The 21,697-nt window shown below is 32.1% G+C and overlaps 1 protein-coding gene across 2 annotated transcripts in view; it reads left to right on the forward strand.

Moving 5' to 3' along the window:
• LOC129221132 (kinesin-like protein KIF13A) overlaps nt 1–21,417 on the forward strand; it is a 209,222-nt gene extending 187,805 nt beyond the window's left edge. For both annotated transcript variants that reach the window (XM_054855576.1, XM_054855577.1), the window contains 8 exons: nt 5,405–5,535; nt 6,802–6,978; nt 9,286–9,437; nt 11,844–11,940; nt 12,013–12,088; nt 13,938–14,105; nt 15,896–16,063; nt 19,194–21,417. In XM_054855576.1, coding sequence (XP_054711551.1) covers nt 5,405–5,535; nt 6,802–6,978; nt 9,286–9,437; nt 11,844–11,940; nt 12,013–12,088; nt 13,938–14,105; nt 15,896–16,063; nt 19,194–19,327 — 1,103 coding nt within the window. In that variant the 3' untranslated portion in view covers nt 19,328–21,417. The remainder of the gene's footprint in view (nt 1–5,404; nt 5,536–6,801; nt 6,979–9,285; nt 9,438–11,843; nt 11,941–12,012; nt 12,089–13,937; nt 14,106–15,895; nt 16,064–19,193) is intronic.
• Nucleotides 21,418–21,697: the final 280 nt, after the last annotated feature.

The raw sequence follows: 21,697 nt of genomic DNA on the forward strand, positions 1-21,697 counted from the left end.
TAGCTCCATCAAATCACGAGGAAGCTGATTGTAGGATCTGCGTACATGTTTTGGATGCCACAGAAAGGGGATACAGAAGCATATGCGTAAGAACTGTTGGCCCCAGCTGTAATTTTAGGCATACCATACTTTCATGAGCTGTAAAAAAAGGGGAGAAAGAAGATGGAGCTTAAATTTGTAGCTAGAAAACACTTTTGACTTATACTAGTCCAAGATTTTGCTCACGAATTCGGTCAGCAAAAAGCAGTTGCTCCAAGAGGGTTCCACTCATTCTCAGGGTGTGACATAACTTCTCTTTTAGCAGGTGTAGCAGGAAAAAGTGACGATGTGGAAAAAAGGGAAAGACGATCTTGATTGGTGCATTTTTATACTTATCCCAACCTTAGAAAAAAAGCAACCTGATTAACAATTTCAAATATCTTAGCGAATCTTTGCTACTCCTCTTCATGTAACATCCGTCCATAAATAAAGCTATAAAATATTTTTCCTCCTGCAAACAAAGATCAATGATCAACTTATCACCCACAGCTGAAGCACTTAGTCAACTTATTTAGTGCTTAAAAGGGTAGATATCAATGTGGCAGTATGCCTAAAAATTTAACCTGAACTTAAATTCATGACTGGGGTTTACAGTAATTGACGAGAAGCACTTTCTTATTTGTTTAAGTATGCCCACAGTTTCAAGTGCTTTAAGCGAATTTACATCATGCAAAGTGTAAAAAACAACTATCTCAAATAGTGGGTGCTTCAAAAATGAGCTTATCTGCACATCAATGTGTAAATTTTGCAATGGAAAATGCTTTGTATCTGTGTAAATTACTTGGCAATTCAAACGTTTTAAATTACCTTCTGTATAATCATTGTACTTATTACTTACTCAGATTTCTTGTAGTTTTAGTTGTAGTTTTTGTAATAGTGAGTTTCAAAAAAAAAAAGAAACAATTAATAATAACAATATTGTCAGTTTTATTAACATAATACTAAACTTCTTATTACAGTAATTAATAATTTATTCTTCTTACATCGTTTAAAACATAGAACAAATGCTTCAAATCTTCTAATGAGAAAAAAACTTAAAATTTGTTTTAAAACTTTTTATAATAAATTTTGGAATTCTATGAACAAAATATCCGTGCCCCCCCCCCATTTTGCTAGTGCAAATATGACTTATAAAACTGCGGAATGTGAGTGAATCTTCCAAACAATAGCAAAAAAAGTGGTTGAAGGTTTTTTTAATTTTTTCCCGATAATGAAAATTGATTTCGTGTTTGGCAATTCAAATGTTTGATGTTATGAATGAAAAAATGATTTCAAGTTTTAAAAAACTAATGCTTTGTTTATGATTTTTTATTTCTAGTTTTATTCTTAGTTTTGTTACCAGTTTTTATCAGTAAATTTTAAAATATATGTTCGGATTTTCTAATGTTTCGGATTACTGGGGCTCAAATTATTGGGTTATACTATAAATTAATTTATTTTCTTTAACATAGTGCTTTAAAATACATTAAAAAAAACATTTCTCAAACTACCCCTCCGGAAATGTTAAAGACTTTAGTTAGTTCAAGTTTTGTTTAAAAACTCAAATGTTTTTGAAATTATTATGAAAATTAGGAGGTTAAGAGATATTTTGATGTTTTTTTACGCTTTAGTAAGCATAATAGAACTCACAAAAGAAGATACAGTGGGTATTTTTCTAAAAATAAAAAGTAAAATTAGTTTTGGATTTTTGACAAAAAATGTCTGCCAGGGGGGGGGGGGAGGATTTTGAAATGTCTCCCCTTTTAAAAATGTTTGTAAGGGCATTGTCTACATGCATGCCAAGTTTCCTGATTTTATCACAAAATGCAGTTTCCGGCTATATTTTATACCATTACCAATCTTTTGGACAACGAATTATAACCGCAAATTGATGAATAGTAACAGTGTCTAAGACTGGACCTTGTCATCCATTATATTTCACCTTTTAGTCATTTATTGCATTTATTAGAAAATTGAAAAATCTAGGACATAGAACTGTAAACCAAACATTTGTCTCGCATTTTTTCTTACAAAAAGAAATGGGTAATTTAGAAGAACTTTTTATATTTTTTTAAAGCTCATTTACATTTACAGAAAACTCCTTGGTCTATGAGGATTTATTGCAAATTATAAAAAATGTGCAACTGAAAAATATAATAATAATGCAACTTAAAAGTATTTTTCTAAATTGAAAACATAATGTGACTCAATGTATCTGCCTATACCTGTAGCATGTTTATGTATCCAGAGAAAGTTTAGGAAATGCTTTTATACTTAATTATGTCTTATCTGAAGAATTCATTGATAATATGTATCCAGGAATATGACTTCACAGAAGAAGCATGGCTGATTGAAATGTTTTCTTTCCTTTTTTAGTTTTCATTCTCAGCTTTTTGAATTATAATTATGTTCTTTGAGGCGTTCAAGTGATTATTTTAACTTACCCATTGCCCTGTAGTATTTGGCTGAAACAATTTTGATTTCGTTTTGCTTTTTCTGGTGTTTTAAAAGGTGTAAAAATTACATAAATGGGCAGCTTTCGATATTTTATTATTGAAAAATGTTTTACTATTGATATTTACTACATTGTGTGATCAAAAGGTTTCGATGTCTTAATTGTTCTTTCAAACTCACTAGTGTATTTCTCTACTCGTAAGACACTGTTTCAAGGGCTCCCATATGGGGCAAGGGGGCTCAAGCCCCCCCCCCCTCCTTAGGAATTAGAACTTCCTTGCTTTCAGTACTTTTTTATTTGCAAAAATGTAAAAACATTTCTTCTCCAGCCATTAATGACTAATTTATTAAAAATGTCAAATTTTAATAACTCGAATCTGAACTGAAATTGGTTTTTATGGGGAAAATATTCTGCTAAACCATGGGGGAAAATATCTGAGCCCTCTCTTAAAATTTTGCATATGGGCGCCCTTGCACTGTTTTTCTTCGAAATCTGCCTGTATCTCATGGGCTGTGGTTATAAAAATGTAAATAATTATTGGGTTACTAAAATTTTCATCTAAGGCACAGACTGATACCAATGAAAAAAAAATTAAATGTTCTTTCTTGTATCAGGCATAGAAAATGGCTGCTTTTGTTTGAAATGCTGATAATACCTTCAACTGAAACAACTTTGCCAAGTGAGACGTCTGCACCGGTTTTTGAAAAATATGATATTTGACGCTCTATTAAGTTCTAAAACCAGCTAATAGATGCAGTGATGTCTGGTTTGTGAATTTAATAGAGAACCTGATATCATCATTTAAGTAAATTGGCAAAGAGGATGATTATATTAGACCACAAAGTTACTAATGTACATAATGCGCTATTATATGTTTTACCTCGGCGTACTGTCCGACCATCACGAGAAAAAGCCACCGCGGAAATGTCTGCGCCTGTCTATTGCTATAGCAATGAGGCGGGTCTCATTTTTCCAAGGAAAGCTTAATGTTGGACAAACCCGTACGACTGCACAAAGGCGAACAGACGAGTGGGGAAATGGCATTAAAAAGCCTTCCTGCTAACCCTTGCAGAAAATGGACGAAGTCTGTTTCTATGGCAGTAGACGGGCTCAGACTTGACGGCGGGAGCTTTTCTCGTGAAAGCCAGACAGTATGTGTATTAGTATTCATGGTGTTGTTACAATTTTTTTTTGTTGGTGTACCTTTTTTTTATTCGTCTTAATTTTTTTTTTTTTTTTGAAACACAAAGAAAAATATTATTCTGTATATTTTTGTTTTTATGTTCTGAGAATTATATAGAGTAAAGTTACTTGTATTAATCCATATTTCAGGGCTTGAGTAGCTCATTTTTAATGCAAAAAAGAAGTTAGTTCTATTTACTGTTACAATAAGGGATTGTATTTGAGATGAAAAGTCTCTAATACAAGCTTACAAAGCTTATCAACTCTTGAATTGTGCTCCTAAAATATAAGGTAAAAGTACTGAATGTGGGGTACTTTTTGTTTTGTTGTTGTTACAAGTTACAACTAACTTGATTAAGCGGGAAAAAAAAAGAAAAAAATGTTGAGCAGAAAATGAATTTCAGTATTCTGAGATAGGGCAATTTCTGTTCAAAAGCTCAAAACAACAATTTGATATACAAATTTATTTATTTATTTATTTATTTATTTTTTATCAAAAATCATAAAAAGGCTTTTTTTCATGGGATGACTCCTGTTGAGGTACCGCAAAAATAGCATGAGCCTATTTGAGGCATTTTTGCCATCAAATCTACTGTCACTACTACTGTCTAATTGATAATTTGAAAATGACCCAGTATAATTAGCAAACAGCACCATTTTTATCATCACTTTACTATCACCGTCCTTTTTCTGAAGAAAAACGAAGTTGCTCAACCCAATTTTGCTTCTTTTGCGCCCTACCATTTATTGCACACTTTTCCAACCTGATTTTTATTTTTAATCACCTTCATTAATTAAGCTTGAAATCAAATAAATATTGGAAAAGTATGGATTTAACATTAATTTGGAAAAAACAATAAATTTCAAAGTTATAATTTAAGTATATAAGAGCCAGGGAATTTGATTACTGTAGCACTGTAAAAAATAAAATAAAATCGGAACTGTGAATCAACCAAACACCAATGCCCTCCACAACGGTTAAAGAGATAAAGCATCAACTCTTAGGCAACTAGCTCAGACATTCTCCTTAGATGTCGGATACATCATAAAAAAACAGTTACCCCATATTAGAAGGTTTTCTCATATTGGTTGACTTTACCCTACTGATATTTTTGAGAAAAATACTGTTTTCCATTGTTATGGTTTATGTGTTTGTTTCTTTATTTTTATCAATACATTTTATGATAACTTCTGATGTCTTAAGAATTTGAAACCAGTACTATAATTCTGTCGTTTGTAATAATGATGTTTGTAATTTCAGCTCGGCCCACTTTCTTGAATCTGAGTTTCAATTTGAATATGAGCCTTCGTCAGAATTCCTCCATTTTAAGTATGTTAGGCCTAAAACATTATGATGAATGCTCTCCTTCTAAGCCCAGTTTATGCTTTTTGATAACCTGATTGTCAAATTATATCATAGTCCACTGCACCTCTGGTTTTGCTCATTTTCTTTACATTTTCTACTTATTTGTATGTTTTTGGTTATGCAAGATCATATTGCATTTTCTTCTTTATTTTGCAATTATCTAGCTTCCCTTTTGTCCTTCATCCCCCATTTCTGATTCATTATCTAAAAGTTTTAGTCTCTGGAATGTTTATGGTTTTCAAATCCATTAACAACATCCATTATTATGGTTTTAGAAACTATCATATTGCATGGATTTTTCTGCATGTCATTTACCACTCTTCAATTGCTCTAAAGGATTGGTATTGCGTGTGCTACAAAGATTTGTGTTTTTCTGATTTCAGACTCTCCTTTAAATGGTCTCACACCCCAGTCTACTAAATTAGTGAAGCCCATGTCAACTGTTGTGGAAGAACACAGCCTTCAGAGTGTGCCAGAATGTGGGCTGGATGATTCTTCAGAATTTTGTGATCATGTAAGTGAAGAAAAGGTGTTTCTGTTGTGTTCAAGAAAATTCTCAATATTTCTACAATTGTTACTATCAACTGGCCAAGAACAAATATTTAGTTGGAAAAATAAGTAATATATTTTAGTATTTCTTTGCATTATTGGTATACTTAATAGAGGAACCCCAACCCTTGCTGAACTCAATTTGTAGCCACTATCATTCTAAGCCAGGTCTGTGGGGAAATGTGGTAAAATCAGCAAGCCAATCGATATGGCTCGTTATTATGTTCAATGTTAGGAACCGCAAAATATATTCTGGAATCTCCTGAGACAACAGATAGTCTTTATTCGGTATTTTTGTTGTAAATTTGAAGCCAAAATGTTGGAAATTGGTTTCTAAAACTCATATCCGTAAAATTGGCATGTTGTAATGGTAAAAAGTTCTTGTTTTTAACTTTTTATTCCTTTTCTACATTTTCCTACATTATCTATAGAAAAGAATTTAAAATCTATTACTTTTATATGTGTTCTGGCCTGCAAGATTCATCGTAGTAGGTGGTGTCGCCCTCGGGTAAAAAAAGTTGGGTGCTACGGTTCTAAGCTATCCATATTTATTATAACAATGCTATCATTCAATATAGATAAATGTCTTAATTGCTATAAATATCTATTTATGATCACTTTTGCCAATTTTAATATTTTGAAATGAAATTTCTTCTCTATAGTTTATTTAGTAATGAAACCTTTTATTGAAAAAAATTGAGTATCTTTCTAAAAGGTATAAATTATTTTATAATGTCTTGATTTATGAATGTATCAAGATATTTCAATACATAACAATTCTATATTACATGAATATGAATCTTATGCATAATAAAAAAAATTCTGTTCACATGCAACAATGTTAAACAACAATTTAACAACGATGTTAAAAAACTACAAATTTTCAAGAAATTCCAGATAAAAAAGAACCCCATTTCAGTACAAAAAGATATAAAAAAAGCTGATGGATGCTAAGACATTCGACAAAAGCTTTCGTACCAGACGACTTTTCATTCATAAAAAGAGTCCTTTCTAACTCTTAAGCATATTTACGAAATGTGTTGCCAATTTGTGCATCTTTTGATGTTGTTGCATACATTGTTCAACTTTGAACATAATTATGTTAGTTCTTTAAAATATGGTCATCTCCAATATACTTATTTGTCTGACAATATCAAAATTGATTTTGATCATGCTATGATGTTTAGAAACATATTACTTGAAAATTCACATGTTGTTTTATTCTTATTAGTTAAGGGATGAAACTTGTGTGCAAAATTTGGCTGCAAAATTTGATAATTGTGAAGAAGAATTTCACGACTTTCAATCACATCAAACAGAAGAAATTTCTAGGACAAACACCGAAACTGCAGACATAATAGAAAAAAGAAGGACCTTAGAGACTCCTGACAGCATTGGAGACATACAAGTAATTGAATTATTAATGCATTAACTTCCAACCTATCATTGCTGCTGCATCCAACCAAGAGGCGGTGGTAGTCTTGAGAAAAACAAAAATAACAATTATTTCACACAAAAATTCAAAATTATTATTTATTTTGTATTATACAAATACAAATACAAATGTGACGACCAGCAACAGGCACTGGGCCCAGCTAGGCTGGTCCTAGTCAATTAATTAGTCCCCAATGAAGATCAATGGCCCTCTTAAAGCTATCCACTCCCTTGCTCATTACCGCCTCTTCCGGTAAGCTATTCCAAGTGCCCACGACCCTGCTAAAGTAGTAGTTTTTCCTGATTTCCAGGTTAGCCTGAGATTTAAATAGCTTAAAACAATGACCCCTTGTCCTGCTTTCCCCGCAAAAATTTAATCCATTTACATCTTTCATTTTGATAAATTTAAATAACTGAATCATGTCCCCTCTGACTCTCCTTTGCTCCAGGCTATACATGTTAAGCCTATTAAGTCTGGTATCATAATCTAAATCTGAGAGTCCCCTTACTAATTTAGTTACCCTTCTTTGAACCCTTTCCAATACAAAAATATCTTTCTTCAGATAAGGCGACCAAAACTGAACAGCATACTCCAAATGAGGTCTTACTAAACTCCTATATAAAGGCAGAAGAACTTTCTTAGATTTGTTTGAAATAGATCTTTGAGATTTAATTTCACTCTTTTGGTACATATTTTTATTTTTCATTTTAGTTTTTTTTTTCATGGGTTATTGTATTTTTTGAAAGTACAGTAGACCCTCCTTTTACGCTGGAGTTATGTTCGACGGAAATGCTGTGTAAATCAAAACCTCATAAATTGAGACCTAATACTATTGTTAAAATGGGGTTTGGTTCCGTAAATAACGAAATACTTCATTCTAGTGATGACTAATTGTATAATAAGTTTAATGTGTACTTATATCGACTTTTATGCAAAACTTGCATAAAGAAAACATAAATTAATTTTGTATTCTGTTTATAATGAGGAGCTGGCTATGATAATCTTTTTGGCATTCACATTAAGAATTTTTTTTGTGTAATTCTTTGCAGAGCATTAACGCATCCATGATCACTAGCGTCATTTCCATGATAGAAATCTTCCTTCACTAACAAATCAGAAAGACCATTTCTACAGTGTAGGAATATCTCAAAATTTTTAATGTGAACGTTTTTGGTTGTGCGTCACTGACGTCAGTATCCTCGTCGGTTTTTGCCTCCCTTTATTACTCCTAAAAGCTCTTCTTTCAGTGAGTTCTGAATTGTGTGAGTTTAATAACCTTACTTTAACCAATCGCATAAAATGTCTTCAGTGGCCCAAGCTCGATTATTAGCACACCAAAATGCAGTTGATTACGTGTAATCTGCAATCTTTAGGCGTTTGGATTTTGAAAGAGGGGAAAATTTATCCGTTTGCATTACCGCATCAACGTAAAACGAAACTCATCCGTGAAAAATAAAATAAAGGAGTCAAATCTTAAACCACATTTAATCAAAACCGCATAGAATAAATCCATGTAAAACAAGGGTCTACTGTATTCACAATTAAAGAAAGGGCTATATATTATGAGGAGGAAAAACAATAGTTATACTATATTTCATTCCCTCAAGAGTGAAATATGAAACAATCTTTAATTTATCTATTGAGATTATTTTTTGCTACCGATTTTCTGAATGAACTCGGGAGATATAAGGCATGAATAGTTATTTCAACTGAAGTACTAAACTTGGAAGAAAAAAAACTGAAGCGATTTTTGTTTTTTAATCGCAAAGAATGTTTTTATAATTGAAAACTAACAGAAACTTATACTGCTATGGGCAGATAAGCAGTACTTGCAAATTTTTAACTTTTTTTTGCATTTTTGTCATCTATTGTACATTAGATTTATTCTAGGGTTTCCACTGGAAATAAAAAGCATGAAAAGGTTTCAATTCCAACATTTCGCTATGGTTAGTATTGAATCCGAAATGCGTTTCTTTAAATATCTCGAAGACTCATTTTTGCAGATACTGCTGTTTATCTGCCCAGTGCAGTATATTACATTTGTTTTTTTTTTTTCTCAACTGCTGGAACTACTATTTATTTAACTGACCCATTAATAAAAATTCTCCTCCTCCCCCATTGTTGCTTTACAATATTTTTTTTTTCTTTAAATGTCCTGTCCAAACCAAATATATTCTCTTACAAATTTCAGAAGCTCCTTAATGTTGTCAATAATTAATTTTGTAGAAAAGAAGTGCGTTTTTTAATTATAAGTATTAATTTTTTCCCTCATTTTTGTAGCCTAAAGTGGGTACACCAAGTATGATTTCCAGTGGGTATGGATCTCAAGCCCTCTCTACAACTCCAGCATCCAGTGAAGATTCTATTTCTATACACAGTGTGACAGAAGATTTCAGAGATTCTGATTTTATTCATGAGATTACAGTTGCCAAGTATGTGTTTATTAAAAAAAGGAAAATGCATTTTGTAGTCTGATCTAAAATCAAGTTCAGCTTTTTTTCCCTTTGCCTTTCCTTAATGCACATACAATGTGCCTAAAGTTATCACATACTTTTTATTAGGTGCTTGTACCGTCATAGATGAAATTGAGTTATTTGGGTTTTTTTCATATTAAGTTAATGACTAAGTTTAGTATATGACAGCCCATCCCTCCCCCTGCTAGTCCGGCAAATTTTCCATATAACTTCCACTAAACTTCATAGTATCAAGTTCAGGGAGCATGCAAGATAAAAGTTCACCTTCTGAATTAAAAATAAAATTTGAAAAGAGGTACCACTAGAAAAATCTTGCATAGAAAAGAATGAAAGGTTCTACCTTTGGTGAATCTAGAGTTAAAGTTTCCTTTTTTTTTTTTTTTCTAAAAAATGCGATTGTTCCTAAAAGCAACATTCAGTAAATAAAAGCATAAACAATTGTTTTTATTAATTACATATAAAATTTCTGTTTTTCAGCAATCTAATGAGCGACCAACTCTCTTAATGAATGATTTTTACGGAATGAGGGGTGGTTGCTCCAGAGAAGTTTCATTGTATTTTGAAATAAAAATATTTTTTGTATGGAGTAACCAATCACTCCAGTGATACTGAAATACTGTGGGAGAAAAAGGACATTATCAGCTTTGGTCTTTAATTACTGTGGAAGTAGAGGTGCTGGTACCATACAAACCCCACCTTCTCATCATCAAAGCAACATTACCCAACATACTGAAGTAATGATCATGGTGGAAAAGTGAAGTTTTTTCACCATTTTTGGGTGTTGTCATTTGTAGAAAATTTCTCCCCTTTTTTGCTATTCCATGGTTTTGGGTAACAAGGAACTATTTTATCAAGCAAAAGATGTGAGCTTCAAGGGATATAAGTTTTGATTGAGGTTCTCTTGCATCCCTGAAGTTCACATCATTAGCATTGATAAAAAGATTCTTTGAAATTCTAAAAAAAATGCAAAAAAAAAAAGTTTTGTAATACAGTAAAACCTCCCTTAACGGACACTCCCCGTTAGCGAACTGTTCTGAATCCCCAGACCCTCGAGATGGGTGTCTAATGTATTTCACTCCTCGTTATCGGGCATTCCAGTTAACGTACAGTAAATCAGCCGAGTTTCATTTTATTTTTTCTGTGTCTGACAAGATTTTGCTCAGCACTGCTTTTTTGTTGTAAGCATTTTTCTACTCCTTTACGATGTTCTGGGACTAGGGGATTAACAACCCTATTTCTCTGAAAACAGGAGTCATACAAGTCGAACTTTTGAATCAAAGCTTATAAAAGTTTTGTTTTCATTCCATGCATGAAATTCCAGCAAAAATCAGAAGAAAAAAAAACTTTCTCCTTTCACACAGTACTTTCTTTTATCAGTTCGCATGGGAGAGGGATTCATTCAAAAAGAAAAAAACGCTGGTACATCTTAACAGTATACGCCCCCCCCCCCCCCCGCCCTTCTCCCACTAAATTTTGGGAGACGAGCGTCAGCGCCGTGTCCTTTCCCTCCAGACACTGATGAGGAATCAGCACAGTATTGCCAGATTAATAAGTGAAAAGTAGCCGATTGATTCCTCTATAGAAATTGAGGAGTACTTGTGCACTGACACTAATTTGGTTACTGAAAAGGTAAACTTCGACATCACCAGTCTTCCGGAACTGAACGATTGAACATTAGGAGAAGAAAACAAAGAGGAAGATTATGACAAAATAGAGAGGACATTTCGCTATACAGTAGCCAATAATAAAGATGCTCACTCAAAGTTTAGAGCAATTTTTCATGAAGACGGATGATTATGAGGATTTGAACTAGCCAACAAGCTAAAAATTTATTTGGAAAAAAGAGTTTATTATACCTGTAACCATGCAAAGCAAACAGTTTTAACAATTTTTTTAAATAAATGATGTAGCACATAAAAAATGCCTTCCTATTTTATTTTCCCGAAATATTCAGTGGATTATTTACTTATTGGGTAACTTATGTAGACTATTAAGTATGCTTATGTAAGCACTAAGTATTGAGTATACTTATATAAGCACTACATTAATTTAATTTAATTATACACTGTATGTGCAGGTTTACAATAAAAAATTAAAAGTTCATTGTAAATTTAGACTCTTCAATAGCGGACACTCCCCGTTAACAGACATCAACTTTGGTCCGAACGGTGTCCGCTATTGCGAGGTTTGACTGTACTTATGTCGATTATGAAATAAAACTCTTTGTCCAAGCTGTATTTTGAAATTTAGTTATGTTTGTATTGATTAAAAGAATATCTAACATTTCATTTCTTAGAATTTCATGATTGATTAATATTAATTTAAGATATCATCTTAATTATTTGAAACACTTTTTATCTTTAGTGATGACCACCAGACTCAGTATGAGCAAACAAATCCAGAATTTATAGAAGATTATCACAACAATAACAGCAATAACATTACCAGTGAGGGAGACACAGTAAGTATTTAGATTGTCTTGTTTTTATAATGGGCAATGTTTATGTTCTGATTTCACTGATTTTTGTTTTAGCTGTGTCTGGAACCTGAACTTTTAGATCCACATGTAGATACAAACGCAGAAACACACTCCCAAGGATCTTCAGATGGTGAGTTATGATTGAACTATTCTTTTAATGGTTATTTAATGAAATATAAGTTTGGGTGGTAAAACTGCATATAGAATTAAATGAGAATAGGTAAAAGTCAATTAAGGATTTCAAATGAGTGTTTTCGTCATTTGCTTAATGGACAAAATTCAGAGATAATGAAAAATTTTTTATTCCTTTTTTGAAGTTGATAGAAGCAGTTTTTCAGTTCAAAAAAAGCATAACTATGTGATAAAAATAGGAACTCCTATTTATTTCAGATTACTGAGGGGGACAAAATAATGTTTTTTGTTTGGTGCCCAGAATTTGAGAACTGATTTTAGATATGTTTGGGGCTCTGAATAGAAATTAGTTTTTCTCTAGCAGCTCTACTTCCTCAAATAGCTGCTTAACAACAATAATGTGATTTTTTGTTGGTACTTAATGTAACTATCATATTGAATCAATTTTATTCATTAATTATTTGAATTTAAAGTAAGCAATGTAAATTCTTTAGACGTGGGAATGTCAGATGGCCACTGCTGAAATTTTCAGATTTTGGAGTAGCCGCTACTGGATCAAATTTGAGGTTTGAGAAAAAATTGATTAAAATTGAAATTTTGGCATTTTTAGAAATTTTGATGATTTAGAAAGAGTTGGGCTATAATATGCTCATTGAGTTTCAAGATGGGCAATTAATATTGTAGACCCACAGTTTAAAAATATACTTCACTGTGACCATTACTAGTGCATTTTAAACCTTGAAGTGGCCACTACTGGTGTTTTACCTCAATCATTTACACATCATACAACAAATATCCTTGGCATAATTCTAAGTTCACATGGCAAACTCAAACGCCATTGTAATACAGAGGTGCTAACATCAGTGTTGTTCCCATCAATTTTTTTGAGGGTATACTTCCAGTAATTAGTTATGCACAATATGTGTATGCGATCATATACATAACATGTCATAATATGAAAATTTTTGACGCTTGAGGTCTAAAAAAAAATTGTGTCGAAATAGCTATATGTCTAAAAAAAAGTTTGAGAGTATACGGCGTATATGGAGTATAACTCTATAGGAACACCATTGTCTAACATCTCTTTTAAAAATACAGAAATCACGGAAGAGAAGGCATTTTTTTGAAATGTAAAAGGTTTGTCGTAATTCCAAATTGTTCGCAGAAGAATTCACGCAGTTTTCATTATTTTTTAACAACAATCTTTCTTTTTTTCTTTTTTTTAAAAACATGTTGATTTCTGTACATGCTAATAAATTTCTCAAGAGCTTTTTAAAAAAAACATAGGTAGTTGTACGATTTATCAATATTTTGAATTTTGTGCTTTTTGGTTTCAGTGGTCCAAGATATAATGTTTTGTGTATAGCATTGAAAAACTTTCCTTAATAATTTCATAATGTCTTAAATGCTTAGGAGATCTTTAAATATATTTTCCTTGTTACAAACAGTAAAAGTCTATCATTATATTATAACAAAATATCATGCATATGTCATTTCCTACTGTAAATCAACAGTTTATGATTTAAGTTTACTTCAAACTGCCTCACACTGCAGAATAAAAGGAGCATCTATTTTACAAAGCACAACAATGTCAATTATTATGCTAAAGATGGGCAGTATTTTCAAAAATCAGTGAGGGTTTAGTCAATATTGTACAGCTTTAGTCAGTATTTTAACCTTGTAACTAATTTTTCCGCTTGTATTTTAACACTCATTTTAGCATTATATGTACCATAACCTGTTTTTTAATGAAATCATTTTTTAACTGACATCAAATTTTGGGTCAATGTGTCATTGTTTTTGACGTCTCTACCTCTTTATTTAAACATTTTGTCTTGTTAAATTAGGGGAACTTTGCCGTGAGTCAGCTGTGGAGATGAAATTCCCATCTTGGCTGACTGTTGGTGAAAGCGTTATGATTTCTCCCTACAATAAGACCGGAGTTGTTGCTTATCTGGGTCCAACACATTTTGCATCTGGGCCATGGGCCGGAGTGGAACTGGATACTCCCACTGGTAAATTAATTACTTTTAGAGCTCAAGAGTTCTTGAAACATCTTTTTTTTTTTTTGAAATATTTAAGAATGTATGTGTAATTATGTTAAAATTAGTTTTTAATGAAATTTAATTGAAATCTTCACTTACAAGTACATGGCAAGTGCTCAAATCTTGCTGTCCACACTGCATGCTTGCGTTCAACGAACCTCACTGGTCGACCAATGAGTAACCGGTTGCTAACCGCAACATTCTTGTGAGCTACCAATTAACTGGTTGCTTCCGATGTCGTTTTATGAGCCTCACCGGTTGATCTACCAGCCGATCTCAACTCTAGCTGGTTGATTGTTTGATAGAACCACGTGACATTTTTGACCAATTATATGTATTTTTCACCTGCATATATTTGTCAGCGTTATGTCTGCGCAAGTAACTGGTGATCAACCGAAAGCGTTCGATGAAGCATTGGTTCATGAACAACCGGTTAGTAACCACTGACGTCATTGCTGTCACGTGATTAACCAACCGTTCGTGCTCGTCGAACGTAAGCCATAAGTCTGCAAAATCCAGGCATTTCACTAACCAACATTTGAAAGATGTTTTAATTTGTATATGTTCAATAATATATTAATTTTTCACATAGTAATTTGAATTATATTTCGTCATTAGTTTTTATTTGTTATGAATTTTTTTTTCGTGTTTCATATTTTTTATTTTCTTGAAAAATGCTGTACCAGGCCAAATAAAAATGTCTAAAGACAAGTATTTTATAGGAATAAATACAGTAGAAGACCATTATAATGCACACCTTGGGACCAGAGCTTTTGCGTTATACAGGTTTTGGCGTTATATAGGTCATTTCACAAATTTTGAAACTAATATTCAGAATATATCTATATTAGCACTTCAGAGTGGGTTTTATCAGCAATGAATAGTAAAGCACTGATTACAGAATTAGTTATTCACAAATAAATATGTTTCACAATCAAATGAAAGTGAATTATCTTGTACTTCTGGTAGCTTCGTGGTTTGCGTAACAGCTGCATTTTTAAGAGCAATCTGATATTGTTTTTACTATGAATAATAATTTTCATTTAAAAACTTTGAATTATGATGGGAAGGTAAAAAACTGTTTCAAAATTTAATTTGCCTAATAATTTTTATGTTTGCAATGCAAAACAGAGGGATTTTTTAAACTTCAACCCCTATTGTTTACTTCCGAAAAGTTGGGCGGTTTATAGAGAATTGCGTTATATAGGTTGGCGTTATAAAGGTATTCTACTGTATTTTTTTTTCTTTTTGTAGTAGTTCATAATCTCAAAGATCTATCTACTGTACAAAAATTATAGATAATACCACATTTTGCTGAATACTGAATGTCTAGTTAAATTCTTTTAACGGTAATATTTTTATTTTATACCAATTTAAAAGCAGTTCAGTTCTAAATTTATTTACCATAAAAATTAAATTAATAATGGAAATGAGTTTGTAATAATAACACCGACATAATGCGTCATAAGATTTAAGAAAATTTGAAAAGCAATGAAATTGAAATGTAATGTCCAAGTTCTTTCTCTTACATTAAAATTACTTTGATTGTGATAATATCAGCTGTACAATGGTACTTCTTCTATTACTTTCATTTATTGTACAGAAAAATATGTGGTCGGCGGAATTAAATGTTCACTTTTATTTGCTTAATATGAGTACCAACCTAATATTCTGTGCATCTCTAACAAAACTATCCTATTTAAAGAAATGGTCTGTCTCCTTTCATTAAAAATTCTGATAATATTTTTTTTTATTCATAGGTAAAAATGATGGAACTGTTAATGGCACTCGTTACTTTGAATGCAAACCTCGTTTTGGTATTTTTGTGCGACCAGATAAACTTGTTGTCGACAGAAGGGGCAGAGATATGAGAGCAGCTCGGAGTACTTCAGCTTCATCTAACAACCTATCTAAGAGGAGCAAAGAAGGTAAATATAAAAGTTTTCAGAGCCACGGCATTGTGTAGGTTTCTGCCCCCCAGAAAAAGGAATTTTAGGCTGTATAATAAGGCACTATGTGGGAAGAGATAAGTACTCTTCTTTCCTTTGTGGCACAGCCACAGGAGGTGTTTTGAGGATAAAAACTCCTCCCAGAACTCCAATAGATTCATCCCTTTGCCACAAAAGGGGGGAAAACAAGATTTAATCTTTTCCAAGGAAGCAAATTGCTTTCCAATTAGACATTCAAGTGATACATTTTAATGAGCACCCCAACTGGTGTAACAAGACAGGTTTCGTACGGGTCATGGAAATCCTGGAAAGTCATGGGAAAAAAAAATAACAGAATTTCAGATCTGGAAAAGTCATGGAAAATTGAAATTTTCATTGAAAGTCATGGAAATTTATTTCAAGTCATGGAAAAATTTCCTGGACAAAGAGAAAAGAACAGCAGCTAAAGGAGCATTAGAAATCTTGAGTGATTTAACAGTATAGCACATAAAAGCTATTAAAAGTCGAAAATTGAAAGATCCAAAAATCAAATCTGAATTTAGAAATCTCATTGCATCCACTCCTGTCGCAGCTGCTTGCCATTTTTTGCGATGTGATTTTACTGCCTGGACATCACTTATATATATATATTTTGAATTTACTGTTATTTTGAACACTTCTTATGTTTCACTAGCATTCCCGTACCCAGCATTGCTCGGGTAATGGAATTAGCAGGGGTTAACAGTGCTTGGTGCACCTAGTTTTGAAAATGCCATATAATAATTACTTATTAGCTATATTTTTTTCTAATTTTGGGAGGATCCCGGGGCCCTTGGACTCCTTATATATATGCCCTTGTCCTTAACCGATCTTTAACTGTTATTAACGATCCTTTTAAAGTATTATCTTTGCAAACACAGGCCATCCACATTTTATTGTTATACCTATGTTTAAGCAAGAACTTCTTTGTATACAACATTTTTAGTTTTTTTTTTTTCTGGTGCTAAAATTATTAAGCTGCTTGATGACTTAGGAGCAAGCTACATAAAATTTGCCGTGTTGAAAAAGTCTTCCCTTAAATTGATCCCTGCTACTTTTAATGTCTGTCCTTGTGATTTATTAACGGTTATTGCAAAGCAAACTTTTACAGGAAACTGCACTCTTTTAAATTCAAAAGGATAGTCCGCCTGTGATGATGTTCTTAAACATTTCGTTTTTAGTTTTGAAAAAATGAAAGCAAAAGACAGAAAGATTATTATTTGACTTCCGAAAAGTCTCGAAGAATCACATGAGAAACAAAAACAATATCAAATTTAAAATTCGCTATCGACCAAAAGTTGAGATGAAGTACTGAATAATGATGAATGGAGGAAAGCCTCCGAAAATAAGGGATTTAAATTTCAATGACAGGTTTTAATTTCACAGAAATTAAGGGCTTTTGGATAATTTCTCCTGAACTAATTGATATTTCGAAAAATCCTTTCTTAGTGGATACTTTCGTAATTATGTGGACATGCCTGCCAAATTTCAAGTCTGAGGCTCCAGCGATATTGGCTGTGCGTTGTATATATATATATATATATATATATATATATATATATACACATGTTATCTCAGGACATTGATTTTTATATATTAAGATATTCTGTAGTAGCAAAATTTCACGTTCTTAGTTTTGCCACGCCCACTCAAAAAAAAAAAGCAATTCAATTGCATGCGAGTTCGATTCCATCACTCGTAAGGACTTGATTATTAAATTTATCAGAGTTTATCTTAATTTGTTGAATGTTTTAGAAAATAAAGATCTTAAGTCAGGCGATAGAATACAGAAAAAGAGGAATTCTAATGCTCTAAAACAGTAGTGCCCAGCATACGACACACAAAACTAATCCATACGACCCACTGCTACGTTCAATGTCGGGAATTAAACGTGTTCTGGAATTTCTGAACCAATTAATTTATATACATTTGAAAATATACAAATTTGTAATTAAAACAAATATACTTTTGAATCAGAAGATTGATTCATTAATGAATGGTTTTTTCAAAAAAGTTCTAGTTTAGAAACATAAAGGACCAAACTATGTGGCTTTATTCAAAGAACCAAAATACTGTCAAGTTACGTGGATGATTAAAGGCACTGTTGACACTAAAAGGTAACTTTTGAAGCAAATTTATTGAAACTTAGTGATGACTCATTCAACCTTTGTCCCATTCAATATTATTCTGCCTGTTTTTTAAAAAAAATATCAGACATTTAAGCATCTTCATATTCGCCTCGCTGCATTTTTACTTTACTTAAATTTATATGATGAAGACAAATAAGAATAGTTTAGTTTTTTAAGTGTGCACTTATATTTTTTCCATTACGAGTAAGTGCTTCAATGAGGCTGTGGCATTCATATAGACGTTTTGCTAATGCTCATTTCCAAATATTACCAAGTTTGAGATTAAATAGTGCTATTCTCTTCGTATAACGAGGTCATGAAAATTTTCATTGAAGTCATGAAAAAGTCTTGGAAAAGTCATGGAATTTTTTCATCCAAATAGAGTATGAACCCTGACAAAAGGACTGAAATAGTCTTACTAAAACTCGAAAGTGGATCAAGGTCACTCAGCCCTTCCAGAGTCACAGAGATCGCGGATCGGAACTTAGTATGTGACATTTTTCAGAGACCCGAAAATTCCATTTTTGGACGATATTAGACAGGGTTCGCGACTCTCCCCAGGAAAGTTTTTTGAATTAGTCGAAAAAAGCAATTATAGGACACCTTTGAAAACGTTAAGGTAAAGGATGCGGTAAAGTACACCCCTCTAGAATTTTTTTTAGAAATGGAAGCTCCAAAAAAAAAAAAAAAACTTTGAATTGAAACGATCTTCCATGATGTTAAGGGGCTGAGGTTCAGGAATTTCTAAAATCGTAAGTATATGAGAAAATCAATCATCCCCTCCTTGAATACTTTCTGGATCCATCCTTGTACTTAACGTCAAAAGCGCCTTTTTCTTTTTCCTTGAAAGAAGCATCTTTGTAACTTCAGAACACGAGGGTGATATGCTTTTACAATTCCCTCAATCATTAACATTGATTTTATCTATCACAAACTGCATCAATAATTTTTCTAATTTCTAGACATTTCTGTCCACAAGAGTCACAGCAGATCGGACAATCACTCTCTCGGTGGAGGACAGTGGAATTCTTCCAAGGCCCGCAGCCGCAGCAGGGACGGGAAAATGCGCGGCAGTTCCGCCAGAGGGAAGAAATGAAACCGTACCTTTTAACTTACGTGAAATGCACCAATTGGCAGTGATCGTCAACGAGGAAGATCACAAGAGTTTGTCCTCATACTATGCATATGGAGTCATAGTATGCATTTGCAGAGGAATTTTCTCGAGAAAGACTGTGTGAGAACAGACTTTTCAACACCTGGTTCTCTCCTGAGAGGGAAAAATTTACAGCTAGAGAAAATTGTTGGTTTCTGTAACTCAAGTTTCCAAGTAGTGTATAGTTAAAAGGCTTCCTACCATGGTTTTTGAAAATATACGATGTTTAATGAATTTTCACTGCAGTCAGAGATTTGCATCTAATATCCTTCATTACTTTTTTTTCTTAAATGCCGTCCTTTTGTCTTTCTAGCATATTTTAAGTCCTTAAATGATTTTATTTATAAAATGACTGCAGAAAAGTGCATTACTATTTTGTTTTTAATTTTTTTGTTATATTTATTGGCCAGTATTAAGTGACATAATTCTCCAGTGAAAAGAATTCATTCGGTTGGTAATTCAACCCAAATTTTTAAGTCTATTTGTCTTAGTTTTAACGTTTAAAAATATTTTAACTCAAAATGTTGAAGGAAGAAAACTTATAAAAATATTTTAATCTATTATACATTGGGGAAACTTTTTATCAATATTAACAGATTGATAAAGGGCCTAAGTTTCCAGAAAGCAATTTGAATTTTTAATAAAGGAAAAGTGATGAATTTGTTCGGTGTTCCTAAAAATAGGTATATTTTAAAATATTTTTTGCATTTTGAATTCATCATGTACTAACGAAATTATCGAAAGAATTTTAACCAAACTTTAAGATGAGGAGTTTACTTTTGATTAGCTAAGTCAAATCATGCAGTCTTATAATATTAAAATCACATTTCCCCCACAACACCTGCTGATAATCTTTCCAGATTTAATATACATACGTATTTATCTATACACATATACATATGTATGTGCACTATCTTGAGCCATACTTATATTTGACACCTATGTTGTAAATGCGCATATGTGTATTATTAATCCAAGCTTTTAATGGCTAAACTTAATATATAATAATCCTGCCTAAACTTCTCCAAATAGTTTTAGACATGTACTAGAGGGTATTCTGAGAAAAGAGCCTTTTAATACAGTATATATCTATACAAGCTATAAAATTTTAAAAATATTTATCTTAGCAGCTTACTGTTAAGAGTACTTTTTGCCGACATTTGTACATATTATTTTCATCTGTGTACACAAGATTCTGGGTTCTGTAAATACCAAATGTCAGCACTTGAATTATTAAAAACACAATAACCCAAAGAAATTATTCTGTGAATATTTTTATGCCATTTTTTACTTTACTGCCAGTATTTAAGCATTCCACCTAAAAGAAAGTAACAAAGTTGAAATACTTTCTTTAACTCATCCGAAAAGATACATCTAAAAGTTTATTCTATGCTATCCTAAAGAAAATTTACAAAGGTTTTCTTTTATCATATATATGTTTGAATGCATTGACTAATCAGCTTGCAAAAAAAAAAAAAAAAGCTTAAAAGCACATGTTTACAAAACATTGGTCATTAATCAAAAATTTCATGCGTAGTGAACATAAAATGACTTTGAAATTTATATTTCTTATACCATTGGTACAGGAGGCTGAATATGGTTGTGTTTTTGCATTTTATTAAACAAAATGAACTGAAAGTCATGTTGTTTCAAAAATTTGTATAAAAAAGTATTAAAAAAATTCTAGACATTTTCTGTGATATTTTTATAATTTAGGTTGAATAAATTTATCATTTATTATAACAGATTTTTTGATTTTATAAGTTATATGAACTGGTGTTATTGTTTAAATATTGTAAGTATAAGTTCCCTGTTATTGGAAGCTTGACAATTGTAGTTATGAAATGTTTTAGTTTGTATATCTGAGCAGTTAAAATATTATAGGGTGTCACTGTTTTTAGGTACCAAAAACAAATTTTAGATTTATGTTGTTAAGCTGTCCATGTATCTGGCCATGTTATTTTACCAAATAACATTGGATCAGAAATTTGTATATTGTGTTCTTCCAAAGAATAAAATTTTTAAGACGATAATTGTGGTTTTATTCAAGGAAAATTGCTCAAAAAAAAAATAACTTGAACATATCTAATACTGTTTGACCACGCATTGTATGTAATTTGGCAATCTGCCAAGTAAAGAGGATTCCATCTGAATGAATCTAGCAGTAGAGAAGGGGAAATAGCGATGGGATTTTGATGCATGCGTTTTCCTTATTCATTTATTGCATTCTATAAAATAAAGTAAGGGAAAACAAAAATAGTTACCATGGAAACAACAAAAAGAAAAGAAAATATTTTCATTTCGTTCAGGAAC

Source organism: Uloborus diversus, chromosome 4, assembly GCF_026930045.1.
Source record: "Uloborus diversus isolate 005 chromosome 4, Udiv.v.3.1, whole genome shotgun sequence".
Classification (NCBI taxonomy): domain Eukaryota; kingdom Metazoa; phylum Arthropoda; class Arachnida; order Araneae; family Uloboridae; genus Uloborus; species Uloborus diversus.